Here is a 22,738-nt window from a genome sequence, read left to right as displayed (position 1 = left end):
AGTGGTGGGAGTCAGGGATCATGGAAGATGCGGACATTAGCACCAGAGCCTATTTTCCATAACAAGCCCTTTTCAATCACCTTGCGGCCTTCAAGAACACTTCTCCATCCCCACGACGGTATGCTTCCTATCTCTGCATGTAAGAAATCTGTATATCTCTGAAATATTTAGCTTTGAACATTCCTGACAGTGTAGAGTTAGGATATTTCATTAGACGCCAACATTGTTTGCCCAATAAAGCCAAATTTTGTGTCCTTAGATATTTGATTCCCAACCTTTCATCTTTTAGTCTAATAATTTAATAACAGACTTTTAATCCACATTTTTAAATATTGTTGATTAACTAATAATAAAAAATAATAAATTCTACTCATCTTCAAACATTCTTCATAAAAAATATAAACAAAATCATAAAAAAAAATCGTGTAAAAATTTTTATATTAAATATTTTAATTTTCAATAGATTTTTATCACACTAAACAATATTTAGATAGATTGATTTATCGGTAAGGAGTAATTTGTCTTATCCAGTCCGGCTAGTACGCTACGGTATTATCACAAACGGATAGATAGAGTTATAGAATATACAGATATTTACTCCTCCCTTCGCTGGATATTTTTCTTTCACTTTTGATTAACGGAAAAAAACTAACACCGTTTTACCGTCGAAAACCCATGGCGACGGCGAATAATCCCGTTACCGATTCCGAGTACGAGTCCGACTCGGACTCAGCCGTTAGGCCCGCTTCTGACGTCACCACCAGCTCTACTACCCCTTCTTCAAACGCCGTCGTTTCCGCTTCCCCTCCGTTCACTGCTCCCACCGTTTGCCTCCTCCGCTTCGCCGCAGACTCCGCCAGTGGCGCATTGTTGGGCTCCATCTTTGGCTATGGTCCTCTTTCTCTCTCTCTCTCTCTCCACACTCAGAGTTTTGAATTTCTTTAATCAATTTTCGAAATTACTAATGATGGTTAATGTTTCAGGTTCTGGATTGGTTAAGAAGAAAGGGTTTAAAGGATCCTTTGCAGAAGGTGGATCTTTTGCAAAGGTTACACTTGAGATTTGAGAACTCTCTCTCTCTCTCTGCATATTTATCTTTTTACTAAATAAATAATATATTTTTTTAATCTTGTGGTTGCGTCAATAGACATTTGCAGCTTTGTCTGGTGTTCATAGTTTGGTTGTATGTATCTTGAAGCAACTTCGTGGAAAGGATGATGGTATTAAAATTAAAATCTTTACCTATTATAGGAAAATTTTAAATTGCTTTCATATGATTTTTCTTTTTTTTTTTCCACTGATTTTTTTTTTAAATTATTATTATTATTTATGTGCAGTCATTAATGCTGGGGTAGCTGGATGTTGCACTGGCCTTGCTCTAAGTTTTCCAGGTTTCATTTTCTTTTTCTCTGTATTCAGTTTATGAATTACCATTTTTCTTTGAAACTGATCTTCTTAACTTATTTGGAACCTCTTCAATAAGATGCAGATTATTTTTTATATTGGGGTGGGAATGGTATTTTTCATATCATGGGCAGTTAAGGGTGTTAATCTCAGATGTGGCCCAGTTTGATTTAGACTTAAAATCAGTGATGTCTGTGATTGGGTTGATAGGAGGTTTGATGAGGGAATAAATGTTCAATTTGGTGCTTGCAATTGCAAACGATTTATTCTTGAAATTCCAGAAATGAACTATTGAGCTCCTAAACTTACATTTACCAAGTTATTTAGTGTTTAGCTATAAAGTACGGACATTTCGTTGAGTTACCACGACACGACACTCATCCGACACGGGTGTTTGCTGTATCCAACGGTATTTTAATAAAAAATAAAAAATTCTTCTCGAGACACGCTTGGACACACCTAAATACCATCACTGTCAATGTGTCCAGCCTTATTCTTAACATGTATTCTTAAAATAAATTTAAAAATAGTATATATTATTATTTATTATAACAAAAAATATTTTAAATATTTTATATAATTAAAATAAGACATTAAAAATAATTAAAAAAATTAATTTATTTTTTAATATCAATAAAATATCAAAATATTATTACGATTTATCAAAAAAATATTTTATATTTTATATATGTGTGTCCCCGTGTCTTGTAAAATTTTAAAATTTGTGTGTCGACGTGTCCTGTGTCGTGTCATGTCCCGTGTTAGTGTCTGTGCATCTTAGGTGTCACTATTTTTCTACATGGCATGTCATGTTAATGGTTGACTGGATAGGGACCAAATAGTTACTTTTGAAATTTTAGTGACTAAAAGTAAAACACAGTTGCAATTTTATGAACAAAATTGAACCTTTACACTCTTTTGGCGTGTGGATTTTTCATCATTGAATGGCTTCCCAGAATCTTATGACTCAGCATTTAGACGACAATGGTGAAAATATGAATATAAATGATAAACCACTATGGAGTTGCTTAATCTATGTAGCCGACCCTGCTCTCTTTTCATGTACTCAAATTTTCTTTTTCTTTGTTTGCTTGTTTGATATTTGTAAAAGTTGAAGCAATGCTTGCTTAAATTCATGTTCCAATTTCATTTTCTGTGCTTGGTATTTGCTTTCTTGGTTTATTATGTCTCATCTTCAAGGATTCTCTAGGTGCACCACAAGCTCTTTTGCAGAGCTGCGTCACTTTTGGGGCATTTTCTTTTATCCTCGAAGGGCTAAACAAGCAGCAACCGGCAATAGCTTTTCCCATTTCAACGAAATCAAGCACACAAAACAATATACGTTCTCCGTTGTCACTCCACCTTCAGTTTCCTCTTCCAGATGAAATGAGGAGTGCCTTCTCCAATTTCTATGAATCTCTTAGAAAACGCGGAAAAGGAACTTTCCCTACATTATAATTTTTTCACCCCTTTTTTTTCGACATAGTAACAAGGACCATGACTTCTGTACATTGCTCATTGAGTGTCAAATGCTGCATCATGGTTGTATCTTGTACTTCATTTGTGCTTAGTTTGAAGGTTTGTGCTATAATAAAAGGGTAGAGGATGATTGGTTGACTCAGTGCATATGCTGACTCAAATGTTGGCGCCATGATTGAGTTAGAAAGTTTTGTGTAGGAAGGTCTGCCATTATTTGTAGGCAATGATGCCGTTTGTGTTTTATTTGTAATTGTAATTTGTACTATCTTTTAGCAGTCAAAATTTCCCGGTGTTTTTGCCTTTAATATGGTTGATCAGATCTAGATCATTTTACTATCTGTTATATGCCTAATACTTGACTACCTCTTACCTAATGGTTGGTTGCAGTGAAAATATACAGAAATTTCAGGTGAACTTCAACTGCAATGTTATTGTTAAGAGTTTGAATTTATGAATTTTGAAACTGCCACTTTAAAGAGTTTGTGTTCAAATCCATGGTTCTAGCCTAAAAATTAGGGGAAAAAAGTGAAAATTTAAAGAAACGCGAAGTGTCTTCCTTTTTGTTTTACTTATAATCTGATAAACTCATGAATTATTAGTCTACTAATTAACTCACTTTTCAATCTGCAAGTCTTGTCAAGCTGGTATGATCATCAGACTAAGCATGAATTTCTACTACTTCACAAACTCAGTCTCAGACATTCAAATATTCATCAAATATGAAATCTAATAAATAGCTTAATGATCCACAAATTGAGATGAGATAACCACTTGGGTTGACCTATTAGGAGCACACAATTAAAAGTAGTTAAGGTCAAAATTTTCACCATCATTATTAACTTGATAATATATCATCAACGCATTGTTTTGATCATTTTTTCCTCCAACATATAACTAAAGAAATATCAAAATGAAATAAAGCAAAGTAACTACCTGAAAATGAAAGAGAGAATATTTCAATTTTTAACGGAAAAAGATGCCTCACAATCCTTGAAAGACAAACTCCCATACATGGGTACATAAATCACAAACTAATTGAATCTAAGAGTTTAAAAAGCTTAAAAATATCTGCAGCCAATTACATTCATTTTGAGATTTCATGTGCCTTGGTTAAAGAGCTAAACTCAGAAAATATGCTTAATTCGCACTCACCAAAGCATTTAAGAAGAGCAGCAATGCCATTGTTGTGAAGGGGCCTCGTGGAGAATCTGAAATTTCTGGACAATTCAGACAAAATATTATTACAGAGCTGTATGCCTGTATATAAGGTTCAATTGTTTATATTGAAAAAATTACAAATAAATAGCTCTTCAGAACCTTCTGCTATCTAAGTCATGATTAAAAGGAACATGAAGCATAAAAAAATAAATAATATAACCAAAGAAACTGAAATGCAAAAAGAGAGAAAAACTATTCCAGGAGTTAGATGAAGCTTGCATACTAAATTATAAACAGTGGCAACAGAAAATTTCAAGTTATTCGGAAGAAAGCCGCTTGCACCTTCTATTTCCAGAGTTGGAAGTTTAACGATTTAACTGCGCCTTGAATGACGAATAACGCGAGTGTCAAATACAGCGAACTTTGGACCAACTTTGTGTCTGACATAAACTATGGGAACATGCTCTATGATCCAGTGCTGTTGACCTCCAATAGGATCAATGCTTTCAACAAGCTCATTTTGCATGTCAACAAAATATAGATCTTCAAGATTGACTAGGTGGCGAATACCAAAAGGAACCTTCTTCATTTGAGGGATATTTTCTAACTTGACCCTTTTGAGATTAGGCAGGGATCCTTTATCAATAAGAATTGAATTCAAACCATACAAGTTTTTGAGTGTCAGTTCCTTCAACTTTAGAAACCTTTTTTCTCGAAAGTGCAAGCTTTTGCCCTCATACGCAGCATCATACATCAAGAGGTGCATCAAATTTGGCATATCTTGAAGCGCCTTCAATGGATCATCACCTAACTTGGAGTATGACAAGGACAACCTGACAAGATACCAAAGCTGTTGAATACCATCTGGTAACTTCTCTAACTTCCCCCTTAGGCGTAGATGCTGAAGTTGAGGCACAGATGACACAAGAGGAAAATCAATGACTTCATTTTCGTCTATAGCAGTTATTTCTAGCGTCTCCAAGTGATGCATCTCACGTATCGAGACATGTAGCACACTTCCATATTCCTGCTTCATGCGACTCAAGGCCAATGATCTCAACTGCTTCAACTTTCCTAGCTCGGAGAGTAGCTCTACTCCACCATGATTTGCCTTCACTAAACATAGTGTTTGCAGTGATGTCAAGCTTCCAACAGCACCATTAATCTGAACACCCTTTTCCCAATCCCACGACATGCGAAAGTCAACTTTGAAGTTTAGATGGTATGCTATGAGATGTCTAAGCTTTTTCAGCTTGTTAATCTCTTTCGGTATCTCTCGGATGCGTGTTTGCCTTAGATCCAAGGTCTCTAAGTTCTGCAGCTTGCCAATGGATTTCGGAAGAGTTCTTATGTCTGTGTTGCGCAAGCTTAAATACCTCAAGTGGAGCAATTTTCCCAAATTTTCAGGAACTTGACCAAGTGGAGCATCCCTGAAATTTAGTACTCTCAGCAGCCTGCACTTTTTGACAATGCTCTTCACAAAGGTTTCTGACAACTCCTCAACTCTAAAAACATGCAGCGACCGGGTACTTGAACTTAAACTTCCGATGAAATCATCGGGACTATTTGCTATCGCCAGGCGCCGAGTTATGCCAACAATGGGTGATTGATCTTCTTTAGTAACAAACCTAGCGAAACTTAAATCCTCCATATTTCTCACAATCAAGTCACGAAATAAATCATGAACTTGACAACTTTCAACTTTGCCATCAACTTCAATTGAGGCTTGGACCAAACTTCTGTGGATCAATTCTGTTAAATATTGTTCTGCAACTTGTTCCAGAGTTTTTCCCTTCTCATGTTTAACAAATCCCTCTGCTATCCACTGCCAAATGAGTCTCTCTGAATTGACTAAATAGTCTTCGGGATATAATCCAAAGTACAAGAAGCATGCCTTCAAATTGTAAGGTAAATCATCATAACTAAGAGCTAGAATCTTCGTTATCCCACTCAAATGGGGATTTTTCTCAAACTCCAAGCTCAGATTTTCACTCAACTTTCTCCATTGAATTGCCTTCTTTTCTTTTGTAGATAAAAGACCGCCGATTGCCACGATCGCTAGCGGTAATCCCTTGCATTTCTTAACAATCTCGAAGGAGATATCTGCGAGTTCCTCCGGACAACATCCATCCAAGTCGAATCTAAATGCCTTCTTGCAGAATAGCTCCCAAGATTTTTCTTGACTTAAAGGTCGCAAGTTGTGTAAATTAACAAAGGAAGATCTCTTACAAAACTCAGCAACATTCATGCTCCTAGTAGTAATCATTACCCTGCTTCCTTTCTTATTATCATACACAGCAAACTCAATTTGACCCCAAAAGTTTACATTCCATATATCATCAAACACCACCACATACCTCTTTTGTTGCAAGTAACTCCTCACTTCTTCAATCAACGACTCTTGATCCATTCTCGAAAGATCTACAGCAGCAGGAACAGGAGCCTCTCTTCTTTCTTTGTAAAACTGGTCTAGCATGTTCCTCAACAATTCTTCTATTGTGTAAGACTGAGACACTGTGATCCAAGCACGACATTCAAAATTCGCAATCACATTAGTGTCGTCATAAACCTTCTTGGCGAGAGTGGTTTTTCCCAACCCTCCCATTCCCACAACTGAAATAACTGTTCTGTCTGTTGTCCCTTCAACTAACCAACCAACCAGTTCATCTCTCGCGGCTTCAACTCCCACGACCTCAGCTTCCTCCATGAAAAGGGAGGCCATTCGAGTGTCATGGCACTTCGCACTATGGCTCTCTCTTGAGCTGCAATGGAAGCCATATCTTTCGCTTCTTTCCTTGATCCCGCAAACACGTGATTTGATGTCTTGCGCATCGGAGGCTAGTCGATGGCTACGCTTCAGATTCTTGATCAAGCTAGCAGCCTTGCATAGAGAGGCTGCAACCCCAGAATGACTTGGCCACTGTTGTTGGTAGATCAGATACTCATCAACTAGATCTTCTATCTGGAAAGCCGCTTCTCTTAACTGCCTCACCCATGATTTGATCCCATCGTCGTCAAGGGCATTGTTGTCTTTTGCAGCCCTTGTGTCTGCATCCTTGAGGAAGGCGCATATGCTCTCTAGTTCATCTTTCACGTCTTCAAACTCTTTGTGGGCACCTTGGAGAGTTCTTGCTTTATCTCTCAGCAATGGAAACAGTTGATCAAGGACAAAAGATACTGCAATTTCTGCCATTTCTTTTTTTCCTAATGACCTAATGATCTGCAGTATATCAGCCACACCTTCTGAATTATATGAATATGATCATATCCTCCACGTTCCATACTTTATCAGTTTACTTTATTCTTTTCCTTTCTTTATTAAAAAAATTTAGATATGTTCGAAAGAACGTTAACCCTTACCAAATAGTGATTGACTTTTGGTACTTAAAAAAAGTTATTATTTTAGTGGTTTATGGTTGATAATATGTATATATATAATGCCGCTAATGTTTGATAGCTAGGCTGGCTACATACGACCCATGTATCATACATTGACACTGACACATGGAGGAAAGCCACACATTGACCATGTTAATGATTTTCCAAGAGCCTTAACAAGGTGCAGTAATTTTTTTAACACGGCACAGTAATTCTCTTCCTTTGCTTAATTACTTCCAAAAAAAAAAAAGGAAAAAGAAAACGAAAACCACAATTTGTAAACATTTTGTTACTCAGGTCCAAATAGCAATTCAAAGAAAAATGTTAGGAAACCAACTTTTTTCAGCCAACATCAGTCAATTCTTTTAAAATTATTTTGTTTATTTTAAATTCTGTATTCTAAATTATAAACTCTAAACCCTAAATCCTAAATTATAAATGTAAAACCTAAAGTTGACTAACTAAAAATGTCTATTTCTCCCAAAATAACAACTTGGACATTTGGAGTCCAAAAACAAACTGTAAGGAAGAAAAATAGAACCAAAGAAGTTAATGGGAATCATGCTGAAATTAACTCGCAAATTAAATCCGCTAACAAATGAGGAAGAGTTAGCTGGTGGGAATGGACAGGTGGCAACCAATCCACCAATTCAGAAGCCAAGGAGAAGCATGAGAGAGTGGACTAGAAGGTAGAAGGTTAAAAGATTAACTAATGAGTGGAGTGGGCTCCTTCCCTTCTGATAGATTGTGTTACCTACTTTCCTTCTTAGATCTTCTCTAAATTCTTCTCCTGTGAACCTTTCTCTTGTTCTCCACGTACAGGTATCTCATGCAAGTGGAAGGCCTCTGCATTCGCCTCTTCTATTCTAATTTTCCAGCATGATACTGCATATCACGCATCAGCAAGTATGGACACAAGCATGTAAAACACAATGTCTATAACATTGCACAAAGTATGGATTATGGTCTCAAGACAAAGAATGATATCAATATACGGTTGTAAGCAAAAGTAACAATAAAACAATTAGTATATAAACCAAAGGGGCAAGAAATTTAACGTGGGATGTAACAAAATGACCTCAATCATCTTTAATACATGCATACAATGAACAGATATCAAGAATCAAGCCATGGCTTACAATTATAGAGAGTATTAAACCACACATTCTAGGCTCAAAACCTCACTAGGCTTATGTTCTAACTACAATCATGTTCCTCAATTAGCTTTATCAGGCAAATTATTCGTGATTTTTCATTTTCTGGAACACATGTTAATGGGATTCTCTAAAACTCACATCTTGAAATTTGATCATTTTAACCTGATTTGCCTCTCCCTTTTTTTATGGGGGTGGATGAAAATAGAGTCTTCAATACCTAAAATTGAAAACCTAAACCATAGTCAATAGACACTTTATTCAAATACAACTTTTACAATACAGATGAATGTGAAGATATTTTGTAAGAACTTGGGGTGACAACAATAGTATGGCTAAGTAATATTACAACAACTTACCAGAATGTTTTCATGATCGAGCTATGTTGAGAAGAAGGAAGGAATCACTTAAAGGAAGAAAAGGGGGAAAAAGGTGCTATGTGGAGGATGATTCAACTGTGCTATGCAATTTCGTTAAATTACTACTTTTGTTGCTGGAAGAAAAGCCGTAGAAATCCACCAGGTAAGCCAAAGCCTCAGGGTTGCTGTTACAAACCTTCCATAATGATGAAACTTCTCCCTTAGAAACCGTGCCCCAATCCTCACAAACATCAAGAAAGTCAAGCAGCTTCGAATAAAATGAATCATAATTCATCAAAATGAACGGAATAGGAAGCTCTGATCCAATCCGTTCGAGCTGAATCAACGCCATTATCTCAAACACCTCATCAAGAGTACCAATCCCACCGGGAAGAGCAACAACAGCAGTCTTATCGAGTGAATTATTCCTTACTACAACATCCACCAGCCCATGTTTCCTTGCAGAGAAAAACCTGAACTCAAAAGTCAAAACGATATAAGAAGCTACTCGCAATCAAATCTATTGAATAAGAAATCAAGCAATGGTATTACCTGCAAGTGAGGTAATTTTCTGATGGCAAGTATGGATGGTAGTTGGATGCAGTCCATTCCCCAGCTTCTTTTCCAATCTTGAATCCGCCAACTGGTTTTCCTGCTTGCAGAGCACCTTGAGTAACTGCGTCCATTAACCCTGGTCCAGCCCCTGACCATGAAGTGCAATCCAAAAGATTTGCTATCTGTGCAGCACATGTATAAAACAGTAAATAATTTAAAAAGAAGATTTTATCAGAAAGAGATACAGAAGATGATGAGACATCTGCATATAAAAACAAAAAGATATGATTAACACCTAAAGTGATAAGCCATGTAACAATGCTAGATTATCCCTTTGCATAAGTTAGGGAAGAGCAGGCCAGGAGCTTTTCGTCATAGGGCAGCCAAAATGGTAATCCTATCCCAAATAAAATCAATATTTGAAAGGAATCATTAAAAGCCCTAGGGCTCCTTTCCACTCATTAAAACCCTTTGCCAATATAACATATTCACAATTGTCTATGCCAGAAAGTAATGATGTTTTTCGGAATGCCAACTTACATTATTCACAGAAAGCAAGCAAGAAGCAGGCAGGAAGTTACAGTATGAATTACTTGCCTCTTTAGACAGCTCCTGTGCTTGCACATAATGGGGATGGCCAGGCCCCATCCTTGAAGATCCCAAATACACAACTCCTCTACCCAATCTGTTTATGAGTTCGTAACATCGTTTGATCTCTTCTCTAACCTGTAATATAACCGAGCCAAAATTAAGGAGTCAGTTTACTGGCCACGGAGAAATTCCGAACATGTTTCTTGAGATATACACATATGAGGGGAATGAGGGGGAAAAAAAACCCATGCACATTGCTATTAACTTCTTTTCAAGGGAAACTATATATGTAGAATAGAGAACCTGTTATTACACATTTACACAAAGAGGGTGATCTATTATTTTGTTATTGTTTCTTACTTCATAGAGCTGCAACAAGCACCAAAGGATTGCGCTAGGATCTATGGGTTGAATGTTAAGTCCAAGAATTTTAAGGTGACAATTACCCAATTAAATCGACTTATTTACCCTTGTACAACACCCCCCCCCCCCCCCTTCCCCCCTTTTCCCCAAAACCACACCACAAAAACAACCAAAAACAAAAACCCAGCCCATGGCATTTCCCATTGCTCATCCTTGATTCTCAAATGTGGTATTTACCATCACCGATACTACCATATAGAATGAATAAAAAACCATACAAAAAATTGAAAATGACAACCAAATCCAGGAACGCTAAACCTAATGTAGGCAATTAGCAAGTTCTACCAAAATACTAGGAGACCACACTTATTTCTTGCTCTAATAATGTAGTCATTAAGTCAAACTACCGTGTTTCTGTTTCTATTGGCATATCCATAAATTCAAGGTTCAAGGCAAAAGGTATTATTCCATCAAAATGTTGAAATACTATCCACAATACCAATTTTAAGCATACAAAAGCCACTAAAAAAGAAAGAAGATAGTAAATGTAAAGCATGGGTGTGAGGTACCTCATTTGGGCTCTTCCTCTCATCAAACTCAACTGAGTCTTGCTTGCACAGAAAAAGTCTTGTTTGAATGGCCTTATGATTTTGCTTTTGAGAGTGCTTGAAACTAACGCTATCAAAATTCGGTGCTGTGCAGAATGAAGAAGGGGACCTGATTCTTGCTTCATTAGAACAGCTTCGCACTCTCGGTCTCAGCATAATATTAACATTTGAATCCAACGATCCTGCCACACAGAATCCCATCCAATTCCCTTGACACACTCACTCCTAAATGCCTCAAATATTGACGATCAATCCAACGAAGGTTTTCTTTCTTTTGTGTCTCCTTCAGAACTCAGAACCGTTCACAGCTTGTTTGGATGCGATGTTAGAAAGAGGTTTTTTTTTTTTTTTTTCCGGGTGGAAACTCGGGTGAAGTCTACAAGTTGATAGTTAAGAGGCGTTAGATGATTTGATTGATTTGACCAAATCATCTAACGGTTTCAGATATTAACTTTACGTAAAGTCGAGCCTGAATTTTCACATTTTTTTGTAAAATTAGTTCCTAATATGTTATTTTTTAAATTCGTTTTTCAAAAATTTTATCAATTAAATTAATTTTTAAAAAATTATAATTGTTTTATTTTTTTATCATTTAATTAAGAATTTTCATTCATAATTAATGATATAAAATATTAACTAATAGCATATATAGTACTTAACATGTATAATTGTATGTTGAATAAATATATTTATAAAACTCAATCAATTTAATTATTTTTTCAAGTATATAAATTCTACTTTTTTTTAGAAGAAAACTTTTATTTAAGAAAATAGCTAAACGACACTTACATATTGCAGAAGAAATATTAGATCTGAAACTAAATAAGAAAATAAAAAAAATTATGTTAAACTATTATCTCAGAGGAGGTGCAAAGTTCGTTTACAAAAAATCTAATACAAGAGAAACAGAGACAGTTATAAATAAAGCCGTGAAAATGAGTTAAATCCATTGAGCCAGCCCGTTTATCCATTTAAGTGAGCAGATTTTGTCTCTAAAATTAAGCCTGTTTAAATTTCGGGTTGAGCCTGATTGACCCGAACAAAAAATAACGGGTTAAACGGGCTAGCCCGCAGGTTAAATGGGTGACCCGTTTATTTTTTTTACAATTTTTTTAAAAAGTAGCACTTTTAGCCAATATTTCTCCTTATCCGACCTAAAAATCTGACCCATTAACTAAAAAATATTATTTTTTAAAGATTTTTTGACCTAAAAATAATATTTTTTTATCAAAATATTTTTCAAAAAATAAAATAAAAGAATAAACAGATTAGCCCGTTTAACCCATCAGACTGACCATAAACGGTCTGGGCTAAAAAATTATGGTCCACGAATGAAGTGGGTTTAAACAGTCCAACTCATTTAACAGCCCTAGTTATAATCTCTTTTGTTTCTAAATCTACACAAAAAGTGCTGCACCACAGAAACTTATATTTTCTTATTCTCAAAATCGGCCTAAATGCTATCTGAAACGGTAAATATTTCCATAGATAAAAGACCCTCGTTGTATATTCACTTCGGACCTACGAAAACATCACCAACACACTCATAAAAAGGACCAATACACCACAAAAAAAAAAGAAACACCAAAAAAGGAGATTATTTAATTTAAATCTAAATCTCAGATTTAAATCCCTAGAAATAGAAAATGACAAAATAAACAAGCAATAAAACAACAGAATAAATAAAGAGAAACGAAAGAAAAAGATTGAAAAAAAAAGAAGAGAACACAAGTAATAGCAAGAGAAAGATAGTGAAAAGTTGTGGTTGGCGAAAAGAGAGAAAAGAGAGAGGTGATGAGAATGTGGTGAGTGAGAGTGAGACAGTGAAAAAAAATATATGAAGGATTTGAGAGAAAGAGAAAAGAAGAAAAAAGATAAAAGATTTCACAGGGAAGAGGGGTAGTAAACAAGAGGAGGAGGACCACCTTAGCCCTGACGACTCTCAAAAGGCTTCAACCTGTTTCTATATAAATCTTATTCTTAATATAATCTAAGGACACTAATTGATAAATTTTTATAAATATATTTGTTTATCTAATTAGAAGGTGTCATGTGTGATGTGAGTTAACGTTTTTACGTTATTAATCGTTTATGAAAATTATATTAAGTGAATAAAAGACGAAAATGATTATAATATTTGAAAGACTAATTTGATTGATAAAATTTTTTAAAGACAAATTTAAAAAACGAATAATTTTTTATAGACTACTTTAACTATTAATCTATTTTCTTAATGAAAAAATCATTTTTTTAGTGTGTTTAAAATAATTTTAATATTAAAAGTAAAAATATAAAAAAATATAATTTTAAAATTATAATTTATATATATTTTAAAAAAACTTTATTTGAAAAATTATTTTTAGTATTATAAATAAAAAATATTTTTACATAAAATTATTTTTATCTTTTTAATTTTTTTTTAAAATAAATTACTTAAAAAGAAAACCTTTTCGCAAAAGTTCATCTAAATAAATGCATTCTCATTCTCATTACTCCATCATTTTATTTTTTTGGGTATTAATCAACTTTTCCTAACAACCAACGTGATGCATGGTTTTGCATACTCCAGTACAATTAAGCTAAGCTAAAAGAACATTACGGGTTAAAGCAACCCCCACGTCATCACTGCCTTTTGCAACCCGATAAAGACTCCCCAGGCCCGGAGTTCCGCTATTATTATTGTTCCTGTTGGGTTATCATTGATTCTTTAGGGCCTGATTGCTTGTACAATGGTTGGACTATATGAAGAATTGGGCCTCATTTTGATCTTTTGAGCCCAATTGGAGCTAAATATACCACAATCCTAGATTGCACCATTCTTTCTCCTTCTCCGTTGTTATTCTGCTGAGTAGCCAGCAGCGGCACCTTCGACTTCCAAAATGGGTGCATTCTCTCTCTCTCTCTCTCTCTCTCTCATGTTCTTTGAAGTGTTTGGATGGTGAGTGATTGAATGATGTGAATTTGGTGTGCAGGTATCTCTCGTGATTCTATGCACAAGAGGCGCGCCACTGGTGGCAAGAAGAAGGTTTGGAGGAAGAAGAGAAAGTATAGCTCTTCTACCTTTTCCTTCTCTCTCTCTCTCTCTCTCTCTCTTTTTATATTTAAGGGTTTTCTTATATTTGAATGAATGTCTTTGTTTTTGCTTTATGTTTCTTCTTTCGTCGAGTGTTGATTGGTTTAGTTGAATAGTTGAAGGTCTTTGACATGTATCTGACTTGAGAAACCCGTTCCATTTGTTGTTTAGGATTTTTTTTTTTCGATTTTCAACTATATCCCCAGTTAGGTAATCCAACGGCTTATCTGAACCTAGCGGATCTGAGCTACATTTGAGCTATGTTCAAGGGTTTGCTACGAGCCAATAAATTGCTTCATACACATAGGGATTCAAAAAATTGACACTTGACTAAAAGCACCAGTGAGTTCCAAATCGAAGGAAAAAAAAACATGAGTGAGCTGACCCCAACCCAAGTTGTTTATGTTTAGAAGACCAAGTCATTTCTTTGATTCAGATTCTTGATTCTTGAGACATGTGTATCAGACTATTAGCACTAACTAGTATAATCCCCTTCCCCTTTCACACATGCGTGGCTTTGTTATTGGGAGAATTGGTGATGAAACTTAATTTAAGTTCACCACGATACATCAACTAATATATGATGACAATCTAATATTGAAGACAATGAGTTATAAATTGCAGTTTATACGATTATAATTACTATATCTAATGTGATGTCTTTATTTATAGGTATGAGCTTGGAAGGCAACCAGCAAACACAAAGCTCTCCAGCAACAAAACTGTTAGGAGGATCAGGGTTCGAGGTGGGAATGTAAAATGGTGTGCTTTGAGGCTTGACACTGGGAACTACTCTTGGGGTAGTGAAGCTGTGACTCGCAAAACGAGGATTCTTGATGTGGTGTATAATGCATCCAACAATGAACTTGTTCGAACTCAGACTTTGGTCAAGAGTGCCATCGTCCAGGTTGATGCTGCACCTTTCAAACAATGGTATCTCCAGCATTATGGTGTCGACATTGGTCGCAAGAAGAAGGGTGCAACTTCTGGCAAGAAAGAAGGGGAGGTACAAGTTAAACAATGTGCTTTTCTTAGATTGAGATTCTTTTTCAATCTTGAATAGTGTTGTGAAATTTCATAGCAGTTACTTTGATTGCCTGAGGGCATTTCTCAACATAATTTGGTTGCGTCTGCTCTAATAGGATGCTGAAACTGCAACTGAAGAAGTGAAGAAGAGTAACCATGTCTTGAGAAAGTTGGAGAAGCGTAAACAAACCCGGGTGCTTGATCCTCACATTGAAGAACAATTTGGAAGTGGTCGCCTCTTGGCTAGTATCTCATCCCGCCCCGGTCAATGTGGTCGTGCTGATGGGTATGTAACATTCCATTATCTATGAGATGTATCAAGTACATGATCTTTTGACACCGATATTAGTGTAAAATTTATAATTTGTGTTTCTCTTTTCTAGACTAGAAAATTTCTATCTTCTTGTGAGTGTGTGTGTGTCCATGCACGTGCGGCGAGTTAGTCATTGATTTTGCATTTTACTGGCGAGTCTTCTGGCACTTAATTTATTTGGTAGTCAACATTTATTTCTTTTGAACTAATGGCAGATATATATTGGAGGGCAAAGAGCTTGAGTTCTACATGAAGAAGCTTCAGAAAAAGAAGGGCAAGGGTGCTGCTTAAGATGTTGTATTTCCTCCTTTTTAGTTTTCTTTGAATTATCTTGTTGAAACTATTACATCTTAGACAATCAAGGTGATCATTTTGCTAGAATGTCTACTTTCCATGGGTTGTTTTGGTAGTGATGTTGGGTTGTAAACAAAACCCTGAACTTTGAACTGTTTAATGATATTGATAGTGATTCCTATTTAAATTAAATTAGCACTGCCATTATAATTTTCTAGTGCATTAACTTCCATGTAAAAGGTTTTTTTTTTTTTTAATTCTGTTCTTGTGCTTCATTCTGTTGCATCCAACAGTTATACGGACAAAACTTAAGTAGCATGATTGATGAGCCAAAATAGGCAAATATAGAGTTATTATAATAAAGTTTTTAATTTTATACAGCAGATGCTTTAGAATTATTATTACAATGAAATTTGAAACCAGGTTTTAACTTTTTGTACACTCACAAGCTGCAAAAACCAGTATAACCGGCTTGTCCCTACTTGTTACAAGCCAAAGGAAATTAATGCAGCTGACAATTATATAGGTGTGAATGGTGTGCATTATTAAATATTCATGATAGAAACCACTATGGGAGAATCAATATACATTTGTTTCACTATTTGGAATGCTGCAACACTATTATCAAATTTGAAGTAGTGCAAACCCTCACTTCACTGGTTCTAATGTATGCTTTTGTTTATCAATTCTCAAAAGCCTTACAAAGATTTTAAGGATGATAAATGCTAGATCTGTAAGTTGACATGAGCATTCCTCCGAACAAGGGAATTTGAAGCTTTGCAAATAGAGCAATTGGGACACAAGCCATAATAGCTATTGGTATCCACACCCATTTTAGTCTATTGCGAAGAACCAAAGAAAGAGCAGCAGCAAATGCTACCATGGTAGTAACAATGGCAAAGAACAACAAAGCAAGACCCCATATTAATCTCCGAGGTAACGCCTTGAGAAAATCTTTTTCATCGTAGCGTGCTGTTAGGATTGACAAGAACATCAGAAGAGAAGCCATGGAAGAAAACAAAGCCAATGCGACCGATGCAGCAAACACTAGGAATGTGTTATCTGGCAAGAATATTGGAAATCCTTTTTCCTGGTTGTTACCTCCAGGTACTGTGAGAACTGCGGCGAAAACGGCCGTAACGATAAGAGCTGCCACAATGCTACAGGAGTTCGCTGTATCTTTCATCCATTTCTCACTTTCTTCTAGCAAATTCTTGTGTTCTTCCTTGAATAGTTGCCATGCTGTTTTTCCATCTTGGTTCTTAATTTCCTTGTGAATAGGGTGATCCAATTGCTCAACTTTCTGGTGGAGAACATGCAATATTATCAATATCTATGTATAGTTTAGCTTCAATAATAGGCAGAAGGTAGCTTTAAGACTGTGTTTGGTAAGTGTATTAGCACAATAGACACCGAGGCAGAGACAAAACAGGATAAGATTATTCAAATTTAATCTTGGGATAAGACATTTTCAGAGATGTTTTGTATCTCGCAATATTTATATATTTCTGTCCTAAAACCGTTACTAAACAGTGTCGAAATCTAAACTAACCTTGAACCATTGTAACTCCTTCTGCATTTTAAATGCTGCACCAGAAACTGATAACAGTTGAGAATGAGCAGATCTTGCTGCTAGATGTGATGTTGTGTTGTGTGATTCGTCTAATGCTAAGATTAAAATCTTGGAAATTATTGGCATCTTGCATATGAAACCAAAAACCTTCTCTTGTCTATATTTAATGGCGATTTGAGCTATATATCCTTCATTTGGAATGCGAGTCCAAACCAAATCCGGAAAAAACTGGAAACATATCCTTAAAATCTCGACTATGCCAGACGATGTGGCATTGTAGATAATGTCCATGCTCACAAAAGACTCCCAAAATTGAGTGTTGCTCATGGTTGAAGCTTGAGAGCAAACATGTTCTACCAATCTCTCAGAAAACACTTGTCTCAGCTTTACATCTCTTAAACGCTTTATGCTAGGAGCTGCAATTGAAGCTTAATTATTGGTTGTGTAAGAAAAAAATGGGAAAAGAAGCAGCTAAGAGAATAACACCACACCAAAAGTTTGAATTGCATTCCATATTTTGCTTCCAGAATATGATTGATGATGGCTTGATTGGTCATAAGAATCTCTTAAATCACCATGTGGTAAATGATCAAGTTGAGCTGGAACACCTAATATATTGAACAACAGGAATGTTAGATTTCACTAAGGTTGCGTTTGCGAGTTAAATTTTTGGAGGGAAAGGAAGGGAAGGGGAAACAAGTAATTTAACAACCATAATTTTATGTATGTAACATCCATAATTACACACTTATTACATCTAATATTACTCGATTATTCTAGAAAGACTGCAAAATAAGGTAAACCATAATTAACAAATGTAAAATAAGATAATTTTGAGTTATTTTTGGACTGGTTTTCTATTATCTCCCAAATATTTTTGTGAAAAATTATGCATAAATACTTACAATGGTAAATGCATCTGTGCAAAATCCCAAACTTATTTCCACTTTGGAAATCAGAAGTTTTCTTTGACAAAACATTAAGTATAATGCTTCCATTTGAATCTGAAATAGTTGCCAAGTTGGGGTAGCGCTGAAGAAGATACATGGTGATATCTGCACTTAGGAGAATCAAAAGGAAAGTTATAGAGAAAAGGATAAAATTAAACAGAGCAAGTAGCAGCATATGAATGAATGATAACAAGTTTATGTGTTGGAAAACAGGCTACATATCATTATTTGATTTTAGAATTGGTATAAATAAGATGTAGGGAACTTGATTCAAAGTTACTCTTCACCAAAAAAAATTCCTTTCATACAGATACCTACTTGAGCCAAAAATTTTCTTTACCATGAAATCCTGCAGCAGTAAGCAATGCAACAAGTTGACGAGACGACTCACTAGAAAACGGAAAACCAGGTCTTTCATCTACAGTATTCATTGCAAGGTACCATGCCATCTCTTTACATCTGGTAGAGGTAACACTATACAAAAGTGGTGTAAACCCTTTAAAATCAGTTATCTGAGTCAAAGAATGATTCTTAGCCAACAATGCCTTTGCAGCATCAATGCTTTCTCCCATTGCAACATAGTGAAGGCAAGTGAAACCCATGGAGTCCAATTCAACTAGTAATTCTGAAGGCACATGATGCACTAACTTCTCAAGTATCTTCCACTGAGCTCCTACGGCGGCAACGTGCAACGGTGTTCTGGCCAGTGAGGTGATCTTTGATGTCCATGCACTTGGATCAGCATCAAGGAATGACTTTGCAGATTCCCAATCTCCTTTTAAAATTGCCATGTGAAGGGGTAGGTAGTAACTGTGGTTGAATCCCCTAGCTTTTTGGCAATAATAATGGTATTCACATGAGTTCAAATGGAACATTACAATATTTCTAAGAGAGTAATGCTAGGGAACTAACTTTTTTCAGTCAACATTAGCCAATTCTTTTAACATTATTTTGCTTATTTTAAATTCTAGACCCGAAATCATAAGCCCTTAATCCTGTACCCTAAATTATAAACGCTAAACCCTATACTTGATTAGTGTTGGTTAATTAAAAATTGGTTTTCTATAATTTCTCTTTGTGAGAACATGAATATACTTTTAAGTGGTAATTCAGACAAAACCCAAAAGATTACAAATTAAATCATCATTAAACATTGCTAAGGTTACCTAATCCGAGAAGAATAGAGACATAGAAAATCACATACCAAATTCATTAGTAGCAGCCATGACATCATCCATAGACATAACTGGACTTGATTCTGCAAACGACATTTTCCTTTGCAAATTGGGTGACACAAGTGATTCAATGATGGAAGAAGAAGGAACAGAACCATTTGGGGTCTTCAAGACTTGGGGAATATGCTTTCCTTGTTCACAACGCAAAGATGGAAAACACTTCTTTGCTTGCTGGCTTTTAAATCATAATATTATTAGTGGAAAGAATTGAACAACAATCTCAGTAGGACAAGCTATACTATTACTACTAATATTATTATTCTTCCATCTTCTTTTGCTTCCTCTTTTGTATTTGGTTCCTCTACTTTTTTTGCTTTTCTTTTTTCATATGAATTCTAAAGAAGTGATGTAGAGGGATGTTGATGATTCGTATTTCCACTTTCTTCTGTTGCTTTTTCGATGCTATAGATAACAATTGATCTCTTGTGTTGTATAAAAAAGGTAAAATATATACGTTTCATATGCTCAAGATGATAATCTTCATTTTCGTATTTACCTTCTTTTATTTTCTTTACTACGAAGCTTCCACATAAAACACTTTTGACATGTGAGATCAGCATAAAAAGAATGAATATTTTATGATAACTAAACTTATTTAAGCCAACATCCTTTAATAAATTTTAAATTGATAATTCCTATAGCAATGTTTTTGGAGAAATTTGTGTGGTCCATACGAGTGTGGATAATTCATCACTTGTGATATACTCTTTTTGTTCTTCAATATATAATTCCAAACTGATAGAATGTTTAATTCTCTGTTTGTAATTCCCATATCATGGTTTGAACAGAAACTACTACAGAGAAACTTTTCTCAAAACCTTAGTTCGAGTTCGCCTTTCTTCTTCTTTCTTCCTTCTTCTATCTGTTGCTACATGCCACTTGCTTACTAACCAATGCACAACTAACAGACAACATCTTCTAATAACCAGGTCTAGTAATTCTAGAAGTAATCAAATTAAGAAGGAAGTGAAAAGTAAAGGAGAAAGGATGAAAACCAAAACTTTCAATAAGTGTGTTTTTCTTCTATTTGTTAAAGCTGGAGTTGCCAATTGTGTCTTTGACCAAACCACTCTGAGCCATTCTCCTTGCTTCGTACGGGGAAACGTAACCGTACTTTCTTTTCAACGTCTCTTTAACAAAGTCGTTGCGAGCTTTGGTTCGAGCTTGTTGGGGAGCAACGTTGACATAAGAAAGGTGTGCCCCGAAAGATAAAATAGCAGCACCAGAGAGGAAGCACGCAATGGTCATGGCCAGTTTCTTTGGTGTTGAGGGGAAACACAGCACCATTAGCTTCAAACAGGTTCAACTAATAAAGAAGATCAATTCAACCTCCTAGCATACAAGTTAAATGCACCATTCATCAGATGTGTGAAAGAAGATCATATTCATAGTGTGCTAGTAAAATAATCTTTTTAAGGAAAAAAGAATGAGAAAAAAAAAGGGAAGTCATCAACCAGTTTATTCTGATTGGAACATGCACAAAGTGTCCATTCTTGATAGAAGTCTTGTACATTTGGGACAACAGAAGTGACCACTTTTATGAAGAAGTGGTAGATGGACACCAGTTTTAAGACTCTGTTTCTTATGTATGTTTGCTAGATAGAACAATTAAGGAATTGATTCTGATATACTATCTATTAAAAACGATTATCCTATCACTCAATTGGGTATATTATATCACTGAAACTGTTTGATTTTTATGATATTTATCCATAAACCAGAGGCTTCCAATTCAAGTATGAGAAAAAGATCAAGTGTTGAGAAACCTCTACACTCAACCCAACTCAAGTTTGATTAGTTAGAGTCTGTTACAATTCATTCTAGATACTGGTGATTAACTGATGGTGTAAATAACCTTAATCTATAATTAAATATTAGATATAAAGCGCAAAATCATGTGGAACTTAATCTACAACCACAAAAAAAAGGGCTAAACTAAACTGCCACAGAGCTTAATATTTGCCGCTGAAGCTTAAATGATGTTTATGGGAGGAAATTTCAATAAACAGTTGCTAGTGGTTGCTGATGCTAGACCTTGTGCACCACGGTTCGACCCTAGCTAGCTAACACAGGTGATTGTACAAAAACTTAGCATTCAAATTCACTCTATAAATCATCGTATAAATGTTTGTGTTACAGTGTCGGTGTATAATACTTAAAACTCAAATGGAAAATGATACAACTCATACGAGTATAAATACAAGAGAAATGCTCCGAGGCCATCAGAATTTATTATTTTTGGCCATCACTTTTAGCCATTAACTCAATTCCTTTAATCTACTAATTCAACAACACACCATTAATCCAGTTTTAAACATTGATGGCTAATTAATGGCGAAAAACAATAAATTCTAATGGTCCTCTAGCATTCCTCTAAATACAATTACTCAATCATGTACTGTCATGGAAAAAAAATGGTTTCTTTTCAAAATAGTGGGTAAGTGAGTCAATCTCTTTTTCACTTACCTTATGTCATAGCACATTCCAATGACAGAGTTATAGTGACTCAAGTCATAGATACATAACAAAATTTTACTGATTAATCTTCAATGATAATGGAGCAAAAGCGAGTGAATACAATATGAAACGACAAAGTGGCATTTTATCAAACAGATAGGGTGCATTTAGAAAGAAACAAAACGAAATTGACCATGAGCAATTCTTTCTTACGAATTTAAATTCTGTTGGATCGGATTATAACACATACCTTCGAGCGTTCTTGTGTGTGCAGATATCGAAGAATTGGGAGCACGGAATCAGAATTTGGAAGTTGGAACCAACCGCCTTGGCAGTGGGATTCTGTTCTTCAATACCGAAGCATAACCTAATCTGATCTTAAGCTTCTTCCTTGGTGATGATGAAGATCGGTTTTCTCTTTCCCTCGTGCAGCTTCAAATGAAGATCGTTTTAAGAAAAAATATGAACTTATCTTTTTTAGGAAAGATATGGAGACTCAAATCTAGGACCCTTTTAACGAGTATGGAAAGATTTGCACCATTTGAGTTATAATTTATTGGGGCGTAATTATTTTTTAGTGTGTCTAAATATGTAAGATTTATATTTATTTTGTTAAACACTCACGTAATTATATAATAATTTAGTTAAATATATTAAATTATTTAATAATTTTTAGTTAATAGATTTATATAAAGATAATTGTATATAAATTTTTTATTTTATTTTATTTATTTAAAAAAATATGTTTAAATTACTTATTTAAATTTT

At 35.2% G+C, this 22,738-nt stretch overlaps 5 protein-coding genes across 8 annotated transcripts; 2 read left to right on the top strand and 3 right to left on the bottom strand.

Moving 5' to 3' along the window:
• The first annotated feature begins 545 nt into the window (after positions 1–545).
• LOC130965377 (chloroplastic import inner membrane translocase subunit TIM22-2) lies at positions 546–3,188 on the top strand. The gene is made up of 5 exons (XM_057890145.1): positions 546–892; positions 984–1,048; positions 1,148–1,220; positions 1,338–1,391; positions 2,615–3,188. The coding sequence occupies exons 1-5, from the start codon at positions 676–678 to the stop codon at positions 2,860–2,862; spliced, it is 657 nt and encodes a 218-aa protein (XP_057746128.1). The 5' UTR covers positions 546–675; the 3' UTR covers positions 2,863–3,188.
• A 634-nt stretch (positions 3,189–3,822) lies between these two features.
• LOC130965361 (disease resistance protein RPM1-like) lies at positions 3,823–7,610 on the bottom strand. Its single transcript, XM_057890131.1, has 2 exons — positions 4,384–7,610; positions 3,823–4,100 (listed from the first exon to the last, which is right to left on the bottom strand). Exon 1 carries the CDS (start codon positions 7,232–7,234, stop codon positions 4,415–4,417), a length of 2,820 nt encoding a protein of 939 aa, XP_057746114.1. The 5' UTR covers positions 7,235–7,610; the 3' UTR covers positions 3,823–4,100; positions 4,384–4,414.
• Positions 7,611–7,871: 261 nt separating this feature from the next.
• On the bottom strand, positions 7,872–11,365 carry LOC130965367 (uncharacterized). Of its 3 annotated transcripts, none has more exons than XR_009081218.1 (5): positions 11,011–11,365; positions 10,028–10,213; positions 9,485–9,669; positions 8,933–9,405; positions 7,872–8,304 (listed from the first exon to the last, which is right to left on the bottom strand). XR_009081218.1 is itself a non-coding variant. In XM_057890137.1 (4 exons), the coding sequence occupies exons 1-4, from the start codon at positions 11,248–11,250 to the stop codon at positions 9,009–9,011; spliced, it is 1,008 nt and encodes a 335-aa protein (XP_057746120.1). In that variant the 5' UTR covers positions 11,251–11,365; the 3' UTR covers positions 8,816–9,008. The 3 variants fall into 3 exon arrangements, 1 of the variants encoding a protein (XP_057746120.1); XR_009081219.1 differs by lacking the exon at positions 7,872–8,304 and adding an exon at positions 8,359–8,793; XM_057890137.1 differs by lacking the exon at positions 7,872–8,304 and having other exon boundaries at positions 8,816–9,405.
• A 2,503-nt stretch (positions 11,366–13,868) lies between these two features.
• LOC130964471 (40S ribosomal protein S8-like) lies at positions 13,869–15,947 on the top strand. The gene is made up of 5 exons (XM_057889882.1): positions 13,869–13,932; positions 14,022–14,094; positions 14,795–15,128; positions 15,265–15,434; positions 15,677–15,947. The coding sequence occupies exons 1-5, from the start codon at positions 13,929–13,931 to the stop codon at positions 15,750–15,752; spliced, it is 657 nt and encodes a 218-aa protein (XP_057745865.1). The 5' UTR covers positions 13,869–13,928; the 3' UTR covers positions 15,753–15,947.
• Positions 15,948–16,142: 195 nt separating this feature from the next.
• Positions 16,143–22,513, bottom strand: LOC130964445 (uncharacterized). 2 transcript variants are annotated; one of them, XM_057889880.1, is made up of 7 exons: positions 22,221–22,513; positions 19,483–20,845; positions 18,619–19,107; positions 18,234–18,383; positions 17,820–17,936; positions 17,308–17,744; positions 16,143–17,058 (listed from the first exon to the last, which is right to left on the bottom strand). In XM_057889880.1, exons 2-7 carry the CDS (start codon positions 19,547–19,549, stop codon positions 16,465–16,467), a joined length of 1,854 nt encoding a protein of 617 aa, XP_057745863.1. In that variant the 5' UTR covers positions 19,550–20,845; positions 22,221–22,513; the 3' UTR covers positions 16,143–16,464. The 2 variants fall into 2 exon arrangements, with proteins under 2 accessions (XP_057745863.1, XP_057745864.1); XM_057889881.1 differs by having other exon boundaries at positions 18,670–19,107.
• Positions 22,514–22,738: the final 225 nt, after the last annotated feature.

The sequence above is a fragment of the Arachis stenosperma genome, chromosome 1, assembly GCF_014773155.1.
Source record: "Arachis stenosperma cultivar V10309 chromosome 1, arast.V10309.gnm1.PFL2, whole genome shotgun sequence".
NCBI lineage: Eukaryota > Viridiplantae > Streptophyta > Magnoliopsida > Fabales > Fabaceae > Arachis > Arachis stenosperma.
Note: the sequence above shows the minus strand (reverse complement) of the source record. Positions and strands in the feature narration are given on the sequence as shown.